The 16,953-nt window shown below is 33.7% G+C and overlaps 1 protein-coding gene across 5 annotated transcripts in view; it reads right to left on the bottom strand.

Annotated features, from left to right (window-relative positions):
* Nucleotides 1–631: 631 nt before the first annotated feature.
* RhoGAP15B (RhoGAP_ARAP and RA_ARAPs domain-containing protein RhoGAP15B) overlaps nt 632–16,953 on the bottom strand; it is a 105,828-nt gene continuing 89,506 nt past the window's right edge. For all 5 annotated transcript variants that reach the window (XM_067273718.1, XM_067273717.1, XM_067273719.1 and 2 more), the window contains 11 exons: nt 15,708–15,842; nt 15,522–15,627; nt 15,259–15,427; nt 14,995–15,072; nt 14,839–14,910; nt 13,022–13,136; nt 12,791–12,927; nt 12,027–12,146; nt 4,043–4,125; nt 3,914–3,955; nt 632–1,291 (listed from right to left, as the gene is read on the bottom strand). In XM_067273718.1, coding sequence (XP_067129819.1) covers nt 1,150–1,291; nt 3,914–3,955; nt 4,043–4,125; nt 12,027–12,146; nt 12,791–12,927; nt 13,022–13,136; nt 14,839–14,910; nt 14,995–15,072; nt 15,259–15,427; nt 15,522–15,627; nt 15,708–15,842 — 1,199 coding nt within the window. In that variant the 3' untranslated portion in view covers nt 632–1,149. The remainder of the gene's footprint in view (nt 1,292–3,913; nt 3,956–4,042; nt 4,126–12,026; nt 12,147–12,790; nt 12,928–13,021; nt 13,137–14,838; nt 14,911–14,994; nt 15,073–15,258; nt 15,428–15,521; nt 15,628–15,707; nt 15,843–16,953) is intronic.

Raw genomic sequence — 16,953 nt, 5'->3', positions numbered from 1 at the left:
TAAATGGCATATTGGTTGGTGGTGTGTTCGGTCGATGCTGACCGAAAATGAATATCGAAAGCATTTGGTTGACTGCACACTCAGTTCCTGAGCAATGACCAAATTGTACATCATCCTCTTATGTCTTGACGTAATAATACAATTATTAAACAAAAAATAATTGATATCCAAACAAAAACATCTGAGATGTAAAAAAACTTTTGCCAAGTAAAAACTTAGGACAATTTACACAATAGTCAAAATTTTTTTAGGAGTTTTCCTTTGGTGAAGATAAGCTTGGTGCTTCAAAATGGTACCCATATTATTATTTTCTACATTTCACTTCCAAGCATCAAGCTTATCTTAACCAAAGGAAAACTCCTAAAAAAATTTTGACTATTGTGTAAATTGTCCTAAGTTTTTTAGATCCAAACAAAAATGTCTGAGGTGTAAAAACTACATTTCCTAACAACCAATTTGTTTCTTGACTATTAACAGTCAAGTTTAAATATCAAAATTTTTTCAGCATGATTCAAAGTCAAAATAAATAGAGTTAATCTATATTACTGTAAAGTTAAATTTTGATTACGATTAGAAAATAATTGTTTGCTAGTGTGTAGGTAGAAGATGTAAATGATAGTATAAAATAGTGTATTTTTTTTAACAAATTTTATTAATATATATTTATATAAAGATACAAATACATGTAAAATGCCATTCCTAAAAAGCATTTATCATCAATAATAAATACATATATGCACATTATATAATTTAACAGTGGACTTAAAATTAACATGTCCAAGCTCACCTATGTGCAAAGCATGCAGACTAGATTAGAATGATCTGCAACACATACATAAATTGGTCTCTCAACAATTATTAATCTGTATAGACTCAACTAGATTGTTATAAAAAAGTACAAGTTTGAAAAAATATAAACTCTGGTTATCTTAGTGTAAAAACAACAAAAATCTGTGAGGAATGCTTTTCTGTCTATAAACAATCAAATACATTTCATAATACTGTTGGATACACTTTGTTTCTTTAAATATTGTGAATAGGTTATGTACAGTATTTGTGATAACATTAACATAAAATTCATTATTCAAATTTAACAACGATGATCCTAGTATACGACCATTTGAATATACTTTCCAATGGTTTTTGTATTCACATCAACAGATCCGGAACAGGACGCTGCGGTAGTAAGTTGTTGGGATGTTCTCCATTCAACATGGTGGCCACCCATTTGTGGAATTCTTCTTCTGTATTGCAACAGACTGCTCTGCCAAAATATGGATTATCCTTTGTCCTGAAAAAATTATAAATTAAGTAAATTAAAGTAAAATTATTGCAGCCAATCTGCAATAAGATGTAGATTTATCTGTTTTTTGGATTTATTTACTCAAGATATTTTATGTATCAGACTACATGGTATGGACAAAATTTTCAAAAAACTCATTGGGATTTGTTAAAGGAACTTTCAAAGATGTGATTAATGAATTGCTTAAAAGATCAACAAACAGTTTGCAATTTTTGTTCATTAAAAATGTACTTACCTTACTTTAAACATACTTGACAATCTAGTAAGTCTTATCAATAGGAGATTATGAAATTGTTTTCTTTATTTGGAAAATATATTAAATTAGTTTTATATTATCAAAAATACTTCTACCTAAAGAGTAAAATGAACTTTATCAACATTTCATTTCATAACTTATCTCCAAATCACCACCTGACAATCTCTAGTGGCCATATTCACTAAAAGTTAAAGCTAGAGTAAGATTCGTTAAAATCAGCATTCACCAAGTGTTAATTCTTAAATTGCAGATTTTCTGTGTGCACTGTTTGAATTATTTATACAACAACATAAAATAGTCATAAAAATCGATTATGTCTAAGCTCTTACAAGTTGAAAATATGCTACAAAAAATTACATCATTACAAAATTTTCTATCCCTTCTTTTCCACTTAATTTTTATTTACTTTTGTTTTTAAATTTTTGAAACAAAATATTAATTGCTTACTACTTTGTGGTGTTATATTTTTCTCTGTATTTGTTACCACATTATCATTTTCTAATACATTTTTATATTTTGCAACTAATTCTAATAATACTTTTGTCTCAAAGTTAATATAGTTTCTTTTACTGTGAGAATCCATTGTATGACAATTCATGTAGGCATATGATTCATTTGGACAAATTGGAGAGCTTGTAACATAGCTCTTCACTTTAATTCAAAGATTTTATAATCCTTGTATTAGATTAAGTTGGTTAATATGAAAAATAAAGTAACTCTAGATTAAGAGTTACCAACTCAAAATTGCAGATTCGAAATACAAACTACACGTGTGTCCAAAACTTAAGGACGAATATACAATATGTATTATGCAATTTAACTTATATAACTGATGTAATATAATTTTAAAAATGTTTCATGCCATTTACATTACATATATGTATATAATATTCCTAATCTTCGGGGTTGATACTGAAAGAAAAAGTGACGGAAATCGCCAAGGTACTTGGAGTAGAAACAAACTTTAGTGCCAGTGCTGGATGGTCAGAGAGATACATTGCATGTACTGTATAAAGCACTACTGTATTTTCCTAATTGTAGTATTGTGGTTGTTTTTTCCTTGGGGCGTTGACTTATGTGGACTGGACTGAGTCCAGTCGACACCCCAAGGGGAAGTGGAAATGAGCCTAGTTATCTGATATGACAGCTAAAACAAAGTTGAAAAAAAACCACAATACTACAATTAGAAAATACAGTACACGCAATGTATCTCTCTGACCATCCATTACTGGCACTAAAGTTGGTTTCTACTTCAAGTACCCCAACAATTTCCATCACCTTTTGTTTCAGTATTGGTCCTGAAACAGGAAGATTTGATGAACAAATTTGCTTTAGCCAATGTACCAGAGCATCTTCGACATCTTTGTATGGTGACTTTCTCTGGCGTTTTCAAGATAGCCGCGATGAAGATCCAAGAAAAAGTTTCTTAATTTCCTCTTTTTTCTTCAGAATTCCCACCAATATTGTTCATGGAAGGGGTTTTCGTATTTTGCAAATTCTGCTTGCAAAGTTTTATTACATTCAAATCAGATATAAGTTTGTACTTTTCCTTCAGCGTATGCGTTGTTAGGTTTCAGATACCCATTTCTAACAGAAAGGTGAGAAAATGCAAAATCGGATTCTGCTGTGACATTAAGCGAACTCATTCTTTTCAGGAAGGGAGTCAACTTATCAGACATCTAAACGAGTGTGGGACAGAAAAAGTATGTTGATTTATCCAGTGGTGACGAGTTAAATGGTGTCAAGTAATCAGAGTTTTTTTTACATTAATGCCTATGTAAGTCAGCTGGGACCACAGAAAACTGATGGTGTCTAGTTATACCTATGACGACTTATGCAGACTTGACTAATTGCAAGTGTTGATAGCTAGAAAAATTTCACCAAATCAATCATGATATGAATGCTGCATCACAGTTCAATGTGAACAAATTCCATAATGACAAGTGAGAGATCTGTTAGTATGGAATATATCTGTGTGGGTATTGGTAAGCACTTTCTATCCATTCTCAAACTATGTCTAATTGCTCTGTTTATCTTTTTCACCAAAGATTTACTTTCATTGCTTTGATTTGTAAAATCTTACAAGTTGTTGTGTATTACCATTTGTTAAATGTTGAGTAATACAGTTCTTGTCATATTTTTCTCTATTCATGTACAAATGTTGTCTATGTGTGTGTCTTAGAATTTCAGATATGACAAATTGTTACAAGTCCAGAAATCAGTTAACTGTGATGCATTAATATCATTTTGTGAATGATTAACATGCAGTTGGAGTTCCAAACTGGCATTATTATTTGTATGTAAAATAAAATGTAATATATAATTTCAAATTAAAAACTATTAAATAATCGTACCTTTTGACAGTTTGGTTGCGATCAATGAATGTGAAACCCCACCTAAAATAAATGAAAGACATTATTTACAAGTGGCTAATTATTATAAAATATTTATTAAAATTATTAGATAATTTAAATAATATTTACCTAGTAGGAGGGGATCTTTTTGATTCTATTCCAATATACCAGGTAATATCTTCTACATTCCACTGACCAAGTGGTTGACTTGCCTATAATTTAGTAAGTTATATACATATGCACAACTTAAAACTTGTCCATAACACAATAATGTTTTTATGCAATGAATCAAACAAAGAAAAAAGTGTTTATAAGAAATGGTTCATTTTAATCAATCCACTGAAATAAATTGAAAAATTTGCATCCTGCAAAAAACCATTGTCACAGCAAATTCTTTTGCTTTGGTACAGAAGTTTGATGCTCTTAAAAAGTCTAGAGTCCCCTTTTTAATTGTCACACATTGCTTGGCCAAGATTTGTGAAATGAATTATGTTTTTGCATGTTTATTAGCAAAGTATTCTTCCACAATTCACCTTTAATGTGTGAAACTGGGTTATCTGGCACTCTTCTGTTGTGAGATTCTGCAGTGACTTGTCACTACCATGGGAAAAGTGTAGCATTACAACTAAAAGGTATTAAATTACTATCAACAATTATCTACTAAACATCAACACAAGATATGTTCCCATGTGAAGAAAAATTATTTATCACCTTACTATACTTGAAGTCATTCAGGATTGGGGGAACGGCATAGATCCAATTAGATGGACATCCATCTAATTAGAGATGCCAGTGAAAAAATTTGTGGACCAGAGTTCTGATGGAGAGTTCAAAAGGAAGTGCTTGGTGCGAGTACTCAGGGATAATGAGTGAAAAAGAGCTATTTGACAATACCAAGACAAAGATGTCTAAGCCCATCAAACTCTTGGGAGTAGACAATAATTATAACAGAATTAAAGTACAATAGTAACTATCTTTCTGCAAGGTGATAAAATATCAGCCAAAGCATTTACACACAATTCACAATAAATGTTCTTTTCTTTTGGCAACAATGAAATGTAGCAACTCGTATATATATAAATAAACTACTACTAGCCCGTTATAGATAACAATGTTGATGCCATAACAAGGTTGCAATGGCCGGTTGAATGCCTTTGGGAGGACGTGGGCAATTAATGTGTCCCCAGCCGGCATTGTAATGACCGTCGGTCGTACGGTAATCTTATATCAGCTGGAAGGGGAGAGCGGATTGGAGGTCCGGGTAGCGTAACTGGTAACGTGTCTGCACGGATAGCAGAAGTTGCAGGTTCGAGTCCCGCTTCGGGCCGTTTCTTTTCTTCCAGTTAGGCCTAAATTTATTTAAATTATTTAATTAAAATTCTAATTATTAAATTTAGCAAGAGATGGCGCCTAACACCTAACTCTAGTACCAAATTATCTTAAATTATTAATATTACTATAGCCATTTGCTAGCCCGATAATTTGGCATTGGTTGATCGTGTAGCAACTCTCCATATGGATCCATGCAATACAATACCTTTCACCAAGGCATTCAAAAAATAAAATTAGTGATAAGGCACACCAACTGACCATGATGGCCAGTTGGTATGCCTTATTACTCAGGCTATAGTTACTCAACATTGTCATATGATGAACAAAACATGGGAACCTCATATATTCATGTGCTCAATGTTGAATATACAGTACATACATACAAAAAAGACATCAGCCGTACACGAAGTGTTTAGCTAGCAGAAAAGAGGGTAAGGGAAAGGGGAGGGGAAGAAGAAGGGAGAGGAGATAGACAGCAGAGAAAGGTAGGATCCCTCTGAATGGCATACATGGCTACAGTACCCTCTATGTTTGATGTTAGCATGCAGTTTTCATGCTGCAAGGCCGTAGTCCCCCAAAGGGTCTAAAAGAAAACCTGAGTGTAGGGAACACCAATAATTGAGTGCTGCTACGAATAGCTAAGCATAGAAGATAGTGCCAACTGGCTGTTAGTAGGAAGACTTATATCTACTTAATACTAATAAAACTGAATGCGATCGTGAATCTTAATACTACTTAACAGCTAGACAGACAGTGTGAAAAAGAAACAAACACAAGACCCCAATTTTTTTTATTATTATTATTTTTTTTAAATTTTATTTTATTTTTTTAACATTAAATTACTTTAACTTACTCACTAACTAAACTAACCTACCATAACCTAACGAACCCTAACCTATCATATCCTAACCAGAAACCAAGCTGAGTGCCTAATCTAACTTACAACTAGAACTAACTGAATTTAGACTGAAAAAAGAAGACAGAAAACGAATTAAAATAGAAAGTTAAGGGCAGTTGTATATTGACAGTTGAAACAAAGTAAGGAAAAGCTAACTGCCACCGTGCCCCTGGAATGAGTGCTCTCAAGAGCCCCACTAAGGGATATAAATGTGAGTAGATGATGGAACATTGTATGTGTGTGAATGAGTTGGTGCAGATTGCAAGGCCAGTTATACCCTTCAAGAATAGCAGCTTTCATTAAACTACACCTAATGTGATTGTCCTATTGCAGCAAAAAATTAAGTGAAGTGGTGTTTGGTCCTCCTAAATACCACAATTGCATTGTGGATTGTTCCCAAGGTTAAATCTATGCAAGTATTGCTTAAAGTTTCTGTGTCCTGTAAGTAGCTGAGTGAGGGTGTAACTAGGGTAAAAGTGGTGAAGAATCGCAGTAGTGTCAACCTTGGGGATGAAAGTGTAGGTGAGCCTATCAGTGGTGTCACGGTCCCAGCTGTCTTGCCAGAGAATGAAGATTTGCTTCTTGATGTGATTGTTGATGTACGAGGTAGGAATGTAACTGAAAGTACTAGTGACCGAAGACTTTGCAGCTTGTTTGGCAAGACAGTCAGTAGTCTCATTGCAAAAACCCCCGCATGACCCGGGATCAATTGGAAATCTTTTCTAATGTTGTCTGAGTATCTGAGAATGTGGTGTATGAGATGGATGAGTTTTTTTTAAGTGGTTATCAGATTTTGCAATCCTGTGTAAAGCTACTTTACTGTCAGAATAAATGCAATAGTGTAAGTAGTGTCTTTTGTCCTTCCTATGCCTAATGTGAATTAAGCTCATGTAAATAGCTAAAGTTTCCAGCTGTGATATTGAGCAGTGTGTACCTAGTCAGTGTGTACCTAGACGGAAGCAAGCATTGTGAAGCCCATGGCCTAAGTCAGAGTAAACTACAAAAGTGGCACCCACATCCCCCATCTTGGAACCATCAGTGTAAATCCTAAACATAGGATGGTCACCTGGATCTTCGAAGTAAACGTTAGGGGCAAGCTGATGGGAGGGATGGTAATTGTAAGTCGGGTATTTTTGTCGATGCTGAATTTTTTGATATCATCGATCAACGTCAAAGTGGGGGGAATCTTACCTACTCTAATTATTTTGTCAACATTCAACAACATTGCTATAATCTCACCAGGGTAAGGTGATGAGATTAAGGTAAGTCAATAGGGGTCAATCCTGACATTACCAAAAGGGCACTAGTGGGTGCAGTCTTATAAGCCTTACAAATACGGAGAGCTTCAATCCTTTGAAGAGAGAACAGTTTTTTACAGTTATGGACTTTGACGGCCACGTGGCCCCAGACCTGTACAGCATAGAGGACTGCTGGCCAAATTGTACCTCTGTAAATAAGCTTAGTAGTGTTAGAGCCAAAGCCCCAGGTGTTCCTAGCAATACTAATGAGGGCATTGGCCATCTTTTTAGCTTGATGTGGGGTGTGAAGTTAAGTCTCTTGTCAAGAATAACACCTAAATATTTAATTTCCATTGTTTGCTTTATTCTGTCAGCACCTATTCAAAGGGCAAGTTTCCTGATGAGTGGCACATTCCTACCAACTATCATGCTTTTGCATTTGTCTGTGTTAATGGGTTGGTTGCCTATGCTTAATACTCCACTGGTGAATGTTATTGAGAATGTTGTTGCATATGTCCTGTAAGTGTTCATTGTTCCTGTGTGAAGCTAGGATAATTGTGTCATCCACATAGCCCTGTATGTGGCAGCCAGGAGGCAGGGTGTCCTTTAAGTGCAGAATAGAGTTATAGGTTATGTTCCAGAGACCAGGACTAGACCTGGATCCCTGAGGACAGCCTCAAGTGATGGGTATGCCTATGTTATTATGTGTTGTAACCTGCACTCCTGTCGCTAAGATAGGATTGAAAAAGTTTGTAAAGATTTTGAGGGCAGTGATGAGCATGTAATATGTGCAGGATAGAAGGCCACCAGGCATGATCAAAGGCACCTTTAAAGTCAATAGCAATAATTGCAGTATGCTGATTGTTTTGTTTAGCCTGGTGGATGTAGTTAATGACCTGATGGATGACATCTGCACCTTTGTTTTTAGAGAAGCCGAACTGATTCTGATGCAGGGCTCTATGCTTGCGTAGATGCCATGTGATCCTATTAATCATTAGACCGTCTAACACTTTTCCCAGAGTTAAGAGAAGGCAGATCGGCCTGTATTTTTTGTAAGTGTTAGCGCTGGTGGGTTTGGGAATCAATTTGACACTAGCCTTTTTCCACTGAGTAGGAAAAAGGCCAGTGTTCAAGCAGATATTGAAGAGAATAACAAATGCTGTAGGATTGACCTCAAATGCATGTTTTATCATCCTAGTGGTTATGCTGTCAAGACCTGGGGCTTTGTTATCTGTGAGCGAACAGATGGCATTCGAAACCTCTATGTAAGTGAAGTTGTGGTCATTGTCTGTATTAGGCGGAGTGAGTGTAGAACTCCAGAATGACTGTGTATTGTCATTCTGCTGTGGGTCATCTGAAGGGTAAAGGCTAGTGAGGATGTGCATGATAGTTTCTTCCATGTTGTTGGTGTAGCGATCATCAGGAAGCTAAATAGTGGAAGGGGTTTGAAGCTGGCGTTTATCCTTACAAGCTAAGTAGTACAGTTCAGACCAGGGTTGCGACTGCACATGTTGGTACAGAAATCCTTCTAAGTGTTAGTCCTTGTTTTATTTATAAGGCTTAGTCAGCATTGTGTTCATGTCTGTACTGGTCTCTAAGTGTGACTTTAATGTTCGGATCATGTTCATTTCTAAATTGCCTCCTTAATCTCCTAACTACTTTTTTCTTGTTTTCTAGCTCAGTGGTCCACCAAGGAACTCTTTTGTGTTTACAATGTCTGACATCAGAGGCAATAATGTAAGAGTTAAGCGTATTTGTAAGCCTGATGACAAGCTTGTCTAATGTGTCCCGAGTATAGTGACTGTGGTGAAGAGTACCAGCCCAAATGAAGGTGTTGCAGAATAATTGCCAGTTAGTGTGAGTATAGTGAAAACTATGATTATTACTAGTAGTGTTCAGTTGGGTGAAGATATACCTATGACCATTGGCAGAATCTACGTCAGTGGTGTAACAGTGGTCGACTAGGGGTGATGTGACTATTTCCTAATGTTAGGTCGATCCAAGTTTCCCCCATGGTATAGGAGTAGGTCAGAAAGGTACTGGTGTTCAAGTGAGTAAGGTTGTGTTGGGCCATGGTTTCGTTAACTATGTCAATGGGTCATCTTTTGGACTATGCCAGGTCGCAGACTTGGCATTAAAGTCTCCTCCTATTAGGATAGGTTTATCTTTGTATGAGTTTAGGAGGTGATGAATGTCTTCAATGGCTGTCTCAATGTTTGTTGTGTCTGGAATGTAGATGGAACATACGTAAAAGTGAGCGTTATTGTCTGTAACACAGACGGTGGTAATGTATTCTGTGGCATGTTGGGAGACAAGACAGGCAGTAAGGTTTTTGTTCCTGATAATAATACCAGCCTTGATGTGATAGCCAGGGTCTTGAGCTGGATAGACTTTCCAGTCATTGAACCTGACTATCATGTTGTTAATAGTGTAGGGTTCTTGGATCATGATGATGTCTGTATTGTGTACATTGGAAGTGTGAATGAGGAGGGAGCAGGCAGCTTTGCATTTCTGTGCATTAATCTGTATGAGTTTATAGCTGCCTGTGTTCGTATTGTGTACAGGTATATTTTTCATAGCTGACCCTATTGGCAGCTTGTGTTTACATGTGTTTGGTTATGGGGCACTGTTGAGAGAATGCATTATGCATGGTCTTATGTTTGTTCCCTTCTGGTAGAGTGTTATTGGCCTTTGCATAATTAATGCAGCACGGTTCCTGACTGTGGACGTGGCAAACCTTGTAGCTGTAGTTGCCCATGAAGTGACTACAGTGTTGTTTTTCTGTACATTTGCTAGCTAGATGGCCATAACCACAGTATTTGTAGCAGCGTGTGAGAGGAATGTAGTCATCTACAGCTATCATTGCCCATCGCACACTAACATACTGCTGTTGAATTAATATGTTCCTGATACTAGGAGTTACCTGAAGGGCAAGGAATGTGTAATCTAGAGGTGTCTGTCGTGTTGCAAGTTATTTTGGTTAGAGCACAGCAAGAGTCTTGAAATTCCTGGAGTGTGTGTGTAGTATTTATTGCAGTGTTTTGGATGTAGAGTTCCTCTATGAAGGTGCTGGTGACAGTGTCGCCTGGGACATTTAACAGAATAACCTTAGGTTGTTTGGCTGCCGAGTATCTGATTTCTAACCTATTCCTTAATGTTTTTACTGAGTTTATGGCAGCTACCATTTTGTCGCTCTCACCCTTTGTATTTAACTGAATGCAAACTCCGTTATTCTTAATTTTCCTGAGTGCTTAAACCTAGTCAGTTAGGAATCTCAGTTATATGTTTGTAGTGAGTGTTTGTCTTATTTCGTCCTGAGTGATATTAATTTTTTCTTTTGGAAAAACTGGAACTGAGTGTGTGCCAGCACTGGATTGTGTATGTTTTTGGACTGTTTTCTGGATAATTTTGATGTTTGTTGTGTTAGCCCTTGCAGCAACACCAGCATAGGAGAAGGTTGGTAAACTAGTCAAATAGTGTTTTTTACAGTGTCCAATATTTTGTTGACTTTGCAATCAATGAGAGAGCCGACCTTCTTGGAAACCTCCAGTTGAATATAACAGACACTATCAGCTAAGGATTTCAAAACTGCTTCGCTAATTAAACTATTCAACATATCAACATCATTGTTGGGATAATGAACCGATGCTCGGACAGCTAGCAAGAAAACATCATTTGCAGCTTCACGAATTTTTGTTGTTCTCTTTTCGAACAGCAGAGCTGCATTCTTCTGGACAGTTTTCCAAAATAACATCCAAAAGCTCCCTAAGCTTTTTACAGACCGACAAGATGTCTGAGCATGGGCTCCTGGCCCCAGTGTTTTCAGAATTAGATGGACACACCATCTAGAAAGACCCTAAAACTACTTAACTACCTTAAAACTAATAACTTATAACTAAACAAAGGAAAAAAACAGGAGAGCTGAAAACCAAAAAACCTGAAAAAGTTGAAAATGGGGTGGCCTAGAAAGATGAAACTAACAGGGGAACAAAGTACCTGCTAAGAGAACGAATTACAAAGGGAATGTTGAATATACAAGGTCATTATAATAATTAAAGTTTCACTTTGAAATGGCCATAAAAGGAAAACTGCCAGACAGAATGTTATCAAATTTGGTAATAGTTTACAGGAAGTCATGGGATTTTATTTTCCACAAAAAAAATTCCTCTTGATATGCTAAGAGTTACTGTTGAGAACACAGTAATACAATTTAACTTGCTTTCAGAAAATGGTGGATGCTTTGTAACATTTTTTAGAAACGATTAAAAACATTTTCAACCAATGTCTTCACGTCTTATTTCATCTAACAATATTGCATACAGCACCATTCCCACTGGTGGTGAGTTTTTGAACTTTTTCTTTTTTTGGAGAAAATAAAATCCCATGACTTCTTGTAAACTATTACCAAGTTTGATAACATTCTGTCCAGTAGTTTTCCTTTTATGGCCATTTCAAAATGGAACTTTAATTATAATGACTATGTATATTGTATTACAATTCTTAATTGCTAATAACAATTGCTGATTCAATTAAAAGCAAAATATAATCCAAACATCAAACTTACATAAGCTTAAGGCAATACTGTAATGAAATATTAGTTACAAAAAGAATTTTCATTAAATGTTACTGAAACATTCTTACTTACTCTTGCATCTTTATAATAAGTTAATTTAGCTCCAATAAATTCAAAAACAAATTTTCTGAATGTCTTTGAACGAAAATCAGCAAATCTCAGTTCGCTAAACATTGACAGAGGTTGTCTAGTCTATAAATAGGAAAGAAAATTTAAGATTTAATATTTCTGAAAACAATTTTATAACTATAATTTAAAACTAAACACACAATGCACAAAACCAACACCAGCACTGTGGAAAAAAAATTTTACTAATGTTTTTGTCTATATAAAAATAGACATCATCAGGTAAAAACAATATAGAACAAAACAAAAATTTTTAGAACAAAATTTTTGGCTAACAAAATCGAATGCTTTTTTTCAGATGTTCCAACTGGTTATGTAATTCGAATACATTGCTTTTAAAATTTATGTTATGTTCGGGATATAATTTCAAAATATGTATAATCTAGTGATACCTATAAAAAATTATTGTGATTAAAACAATGATTTTTGTTATACAAATTGAAGACAAAGTCGCTCTATAAATATTTCAGACGATCACCATTTTTATTTAGTGTTCTAGAACAAAATTATAAGGACAGCTGGACCTTCCTTTTTAGGATTTTTGAAATGATTTTTTTCATAACATAATTGGTGATTTCAGTTTATATGGAACTGTGTAGCTAGACTAATTTTTATATAAGTTAACATTAAATTTTCAAAAAATAATAAATAATGACATTTAGAAAATAGTAAAAATTTTTTTATTTACTGTATATTGACAAAAGAAATACCTGAATTAGAGGCATGATAGCATCACAGATATGATTGTGTTTAATTAAGAGATAATTTCCTTTAGCATCTGCTTCTGCCCAGGATGCCCAGTGTAATGTCACTGCCAATACTATCTCTTGATAATGTAAAGGTCTCTCTGTAATTAAATTAAATATTGCTATAACATGTTTATAAGCATAATTTCATTTAATATATATAAAACATTCTTTGCTAGTAAAACTAAATATAACCTAATTCTTCATTGCAAATAACTTCAAAAACAGCTAATTTTTCACAACTTTCTTTAATGTCGGCATGAGAGAATGCATATAGACAAAGGTCTTCAGCAGTCATGGAAGGTGTTAGCTGGAAAATCAAAAAATTTTTTTAAAAACAGTTACATATACGTAGGGAAAAATTTGTCTTAGATTTTAAAAATTATTAAATTTAATTTTAGAAAAACTTGTGTTTAAAATAACTGTAGATGTTACATCTATGTTTCTTTAAATATGGAACACACTAGGATATTGCATAACTTTGTCATATCACGATAGAATTGAGAAAGAGCCAGAAAGACAAACAATCCCTGCACCTGTTAGGCACAGAAGAGGCAATCCTTGTACCTGATGGATGTGACGGACAGATAAACTTTGCACTTTCCTCCATAAAAGAAATGATCCTTTTACCTGCCAGCCATGGGATGCAATCCTTGCATTTGTCAACATGGAGAGGCAATCCAAGAACAAAGCAATTGCCATCAATTACTTTCTTCTCATGTTTTGTTCATTTTTTGCACTTATTTTCCAGTATGCACAAGCAATGTTTTTTATTTTTGACCCTAGACCCAAATTCCGTTAAGTGCACTTAGTCGCATAAGAGAGCACAAACATTGTCACTTTAATATCTCTGTATAGTAAAAATGTAGTCACAGACTCTTATTTTTTACATTTAAACAGACCCTTATTACATGTTTGGTTACTCATCATAATTAAAGAAAAATGGCAAAGTTTTATCAAAATTGACCCATTAAATTTTGAGAACAAACTCAATTCTATAAGCCCATAGAAAGTGTGCTAGTGACCATGGAACATCATACAACAACCTTATATCTCAAACAAAGTCATGGGCCCCCATTTTTTATTACATTTTTGGATTCCTCATTGCAATTAATGGAAAATGGCAAAGTTTAATCAAAATTGATCAAACATATTTTGAGAATGAGCACAATTCCCTAAGCCACATAGAAGAGGCTTTGCTAATGCTCCACCTCAATAAGAATAAAACTCTTTAATATTTCTTAAACTAATGAAATATATGACAAGCAATAATCTACTTGATGTATTATAATATACAAAAAATATATACAAAAATTTCTTACATCCATCTGTACAGAGAAATATATTTTAAGTAATTATTATTTTATTTATTTACATAAACATTTTTTTTGTTTTGTTTTCCTGTAATTAAATAAAATAATAGTTACTTTGAAAATAGAAATAGTATAGAATAATATTTCTGTTCTATTTTCTTTTTGATGGTTTCAGAATGATACTGGTATAAAGTATGCTGAAATGTTAGCATATTCAAAATAATCATTGTTTTAAAAAAAATATGTTTATGCAGATACAACAATGGTAATAATATAAACTCTCAAATATGAAATATTCTTATAGAAAAATTACATTTTATGCTTAAATTCTTAATTTCTTCAATTCGAGATTACCTAAATTAATTCAATTAGAAAATTTAGTGCCAAACTGCAAGATTATATTGGTTGCTATATTAATAATTATATGTCAAGTAATTAGAGATAGGCATTAGGCACCATCTCTTGATAAATTTAATAATTATAATTAAATTAAATATTTAATAATTAATTTAGAAGGTTCTGGAAGAAATTGGGTTAACTGATGTTTATATTTGTATCAGAAAATTTGTGTATGATATTAAAGAAAACCTAAATTAAATTGACTATTTATGTAAAATAAATGACTATGTTAAATTCATAAACATGAAATTAACAATTCATTTCATACGGCTAAAGATTTATTATGCAGATATTACTTACCCTGACATTCAAACATTTTCCCCATTCTTTGTTATAAATATATACACCAACTAAAATATCACCGGCAGGACGCTGAGTATCAAAATAATCAATTTAACATTTTCATCATTACAGAAAATCTTATTAGATGTTTTTCTTCATAAATATAAATAATACCTGAGCAATTTTTGCTTCTCTTAAAAGCTGTAAAGCTTGTTGAATTGCCTTCTCCTTTTCTAATTCTCTAGGATCAATCTATTAAATTGAATTTATTGCATAAACAAAAAAAAAACATACTATTACTTATTTAATTCCTAAATTAAAACTATAAAAATAAATTCTCTGTTATAATCCAAATTATTTCTTCTTGCAGTCATTGTTTTTAACAGTTCTAATACAAAATAAAATAAAATTTGAAAACATAAAACTACCAAAACAGACCTCAAAAAGCCAAGTGTAATGTGTAATGAAATCTGAAACAACATCCATCATGGCATTAGTTTGATTAAATCCATGAGAATTGCCCAAATTACTATATAACAAAGTAGGACCAAAAATAGGTGCTAAATTCATTGAAGGCATCATATTTTTATCTTCATGTTCCCTGATACTGTATCAAAAATATTTGGACAACATAGGAATATTAGATGATAAAAACAAAATAAAATATAAAAAAATAAATAAAATATTTATTTAAAACAAACCTAAATAAATGTCCTATTAATTTTTTGAGGGTTTGGTAGTGTTCATCAGGTAATTGTTTTAACAATGATTTGTACGTTTCTAACCTCTCATCCCGATGATCTATTTCTAAAATAAATTTGATAGTGCAAATGACTGTAAAGAATATAACTAATTTTATAATCACATGAAACAAATTGATAACTTACCACTAGCTCTGACCCATAGAAGATATAATTTTTCTCTCATTATGCATTCTGGCAATTCTCTTAGAAATCTTTTCAGAACACTTGTTACATCATGTGGAGAATATTCATCTGATTTTATATGGACATTCCATGCATCTGTTTTAAAGAGAAGATTTATATAAATAATTAATTTTGCAAAAAATAAATAAAATAAAAAAGATTACCAAATTTATAATGAAGTGATTTAATGTTAGAATAAGACAAAGTTATTCAGTTGAAAACAATGTGATAAAATTGTTTTCAATTGTAATGGGACTACTATTATGGATTCATGAAAATGCAATGTTATGCTAATTGCATTTATGTAATAACCATATCAGTTTGGTACCAGTGCCAAATGCTGTAACTAGAACAACTTTTATGAAATTTATTGAATTTTAGCTATAATAGAACATTGCATGACTTTGTCGTATTGCAATAGAATTGAGGGAGACATAGATCAAACACATAAGAACCAGGGAGAACAATGGAAAATTTTTACAGATGGATCAAAAAATGCAGAAAGCTCCAGAACCGGAATAGTCATATATGACCCAAAAAATTTTCAAACATACCAGGCGAATTTAAAAATGGCTAAGTATTGCATGATTACTTAAGCAGAGCTCTGGGCAGTCTTCAAGGCTTTGCAGCACATAGACAATAAACCCCAGAGTTTTAAGGGACCAATAAAGGTATACACAGATAGCAGAGTCATAATCCACACACTGAGGAATCAAAATGGAAGGACACAACTGGCCAAGGAACTTATTGAATTGGCCCAGAAATTAGGCAAAAATAAAATAATAAAATTCCAATATCCGGATCCCTGGACACAAGGGAAATGAGGGGAATGAGCTGGTGGATAAGTTGGCAAAGAGGGCCACAATAGAAAATCTCCCAATAACATATAAAAGAATACCGCTCACTATTGTCAAGAACAAAATCAAGGAAATAGTCAAACAACAATGGCAGGAGGAGTGGGAACACTCCACAACTGGGAGAACTTTATACAGTTTCATATCAACAACCAACAACAGACAGACATGCAGACATCTGAGACCCAACTATGAGCTCACACAATATCTGCTAGGACATGGAAATTTCAACACATATCTTTTCTGCTTTGGCAAGAAAAACAACGAAGTGCAGCACCAATACCAACAAAACAGATGATGTCTCTCACTATCTCTACGAACGTAGTAGATATGAACATCAACAAGAGAAATTC

Source organism: Centruroides vittatus, unplaced genomic scaffold, assembly GCF_030686945.1.
Source record: "Centruroides vittatus isolate TY-2023 unplaced genomic scaffold, ASM3068694v2 contig_487, whole genome shotgun sequence".
In the NCBI taxonomy this organism is placed as follows: Eukaryota; Metazoa; Arthropoda; class Arachnida; order Scorpiones; family Buthidae; genus Centruroides; species Centruroides vittatus.
The sequence above is the reverse complement of the archived record's forward strand: the minus strand, read 5'-3'. Positions and strand labels throughout refer to the sequence as shown.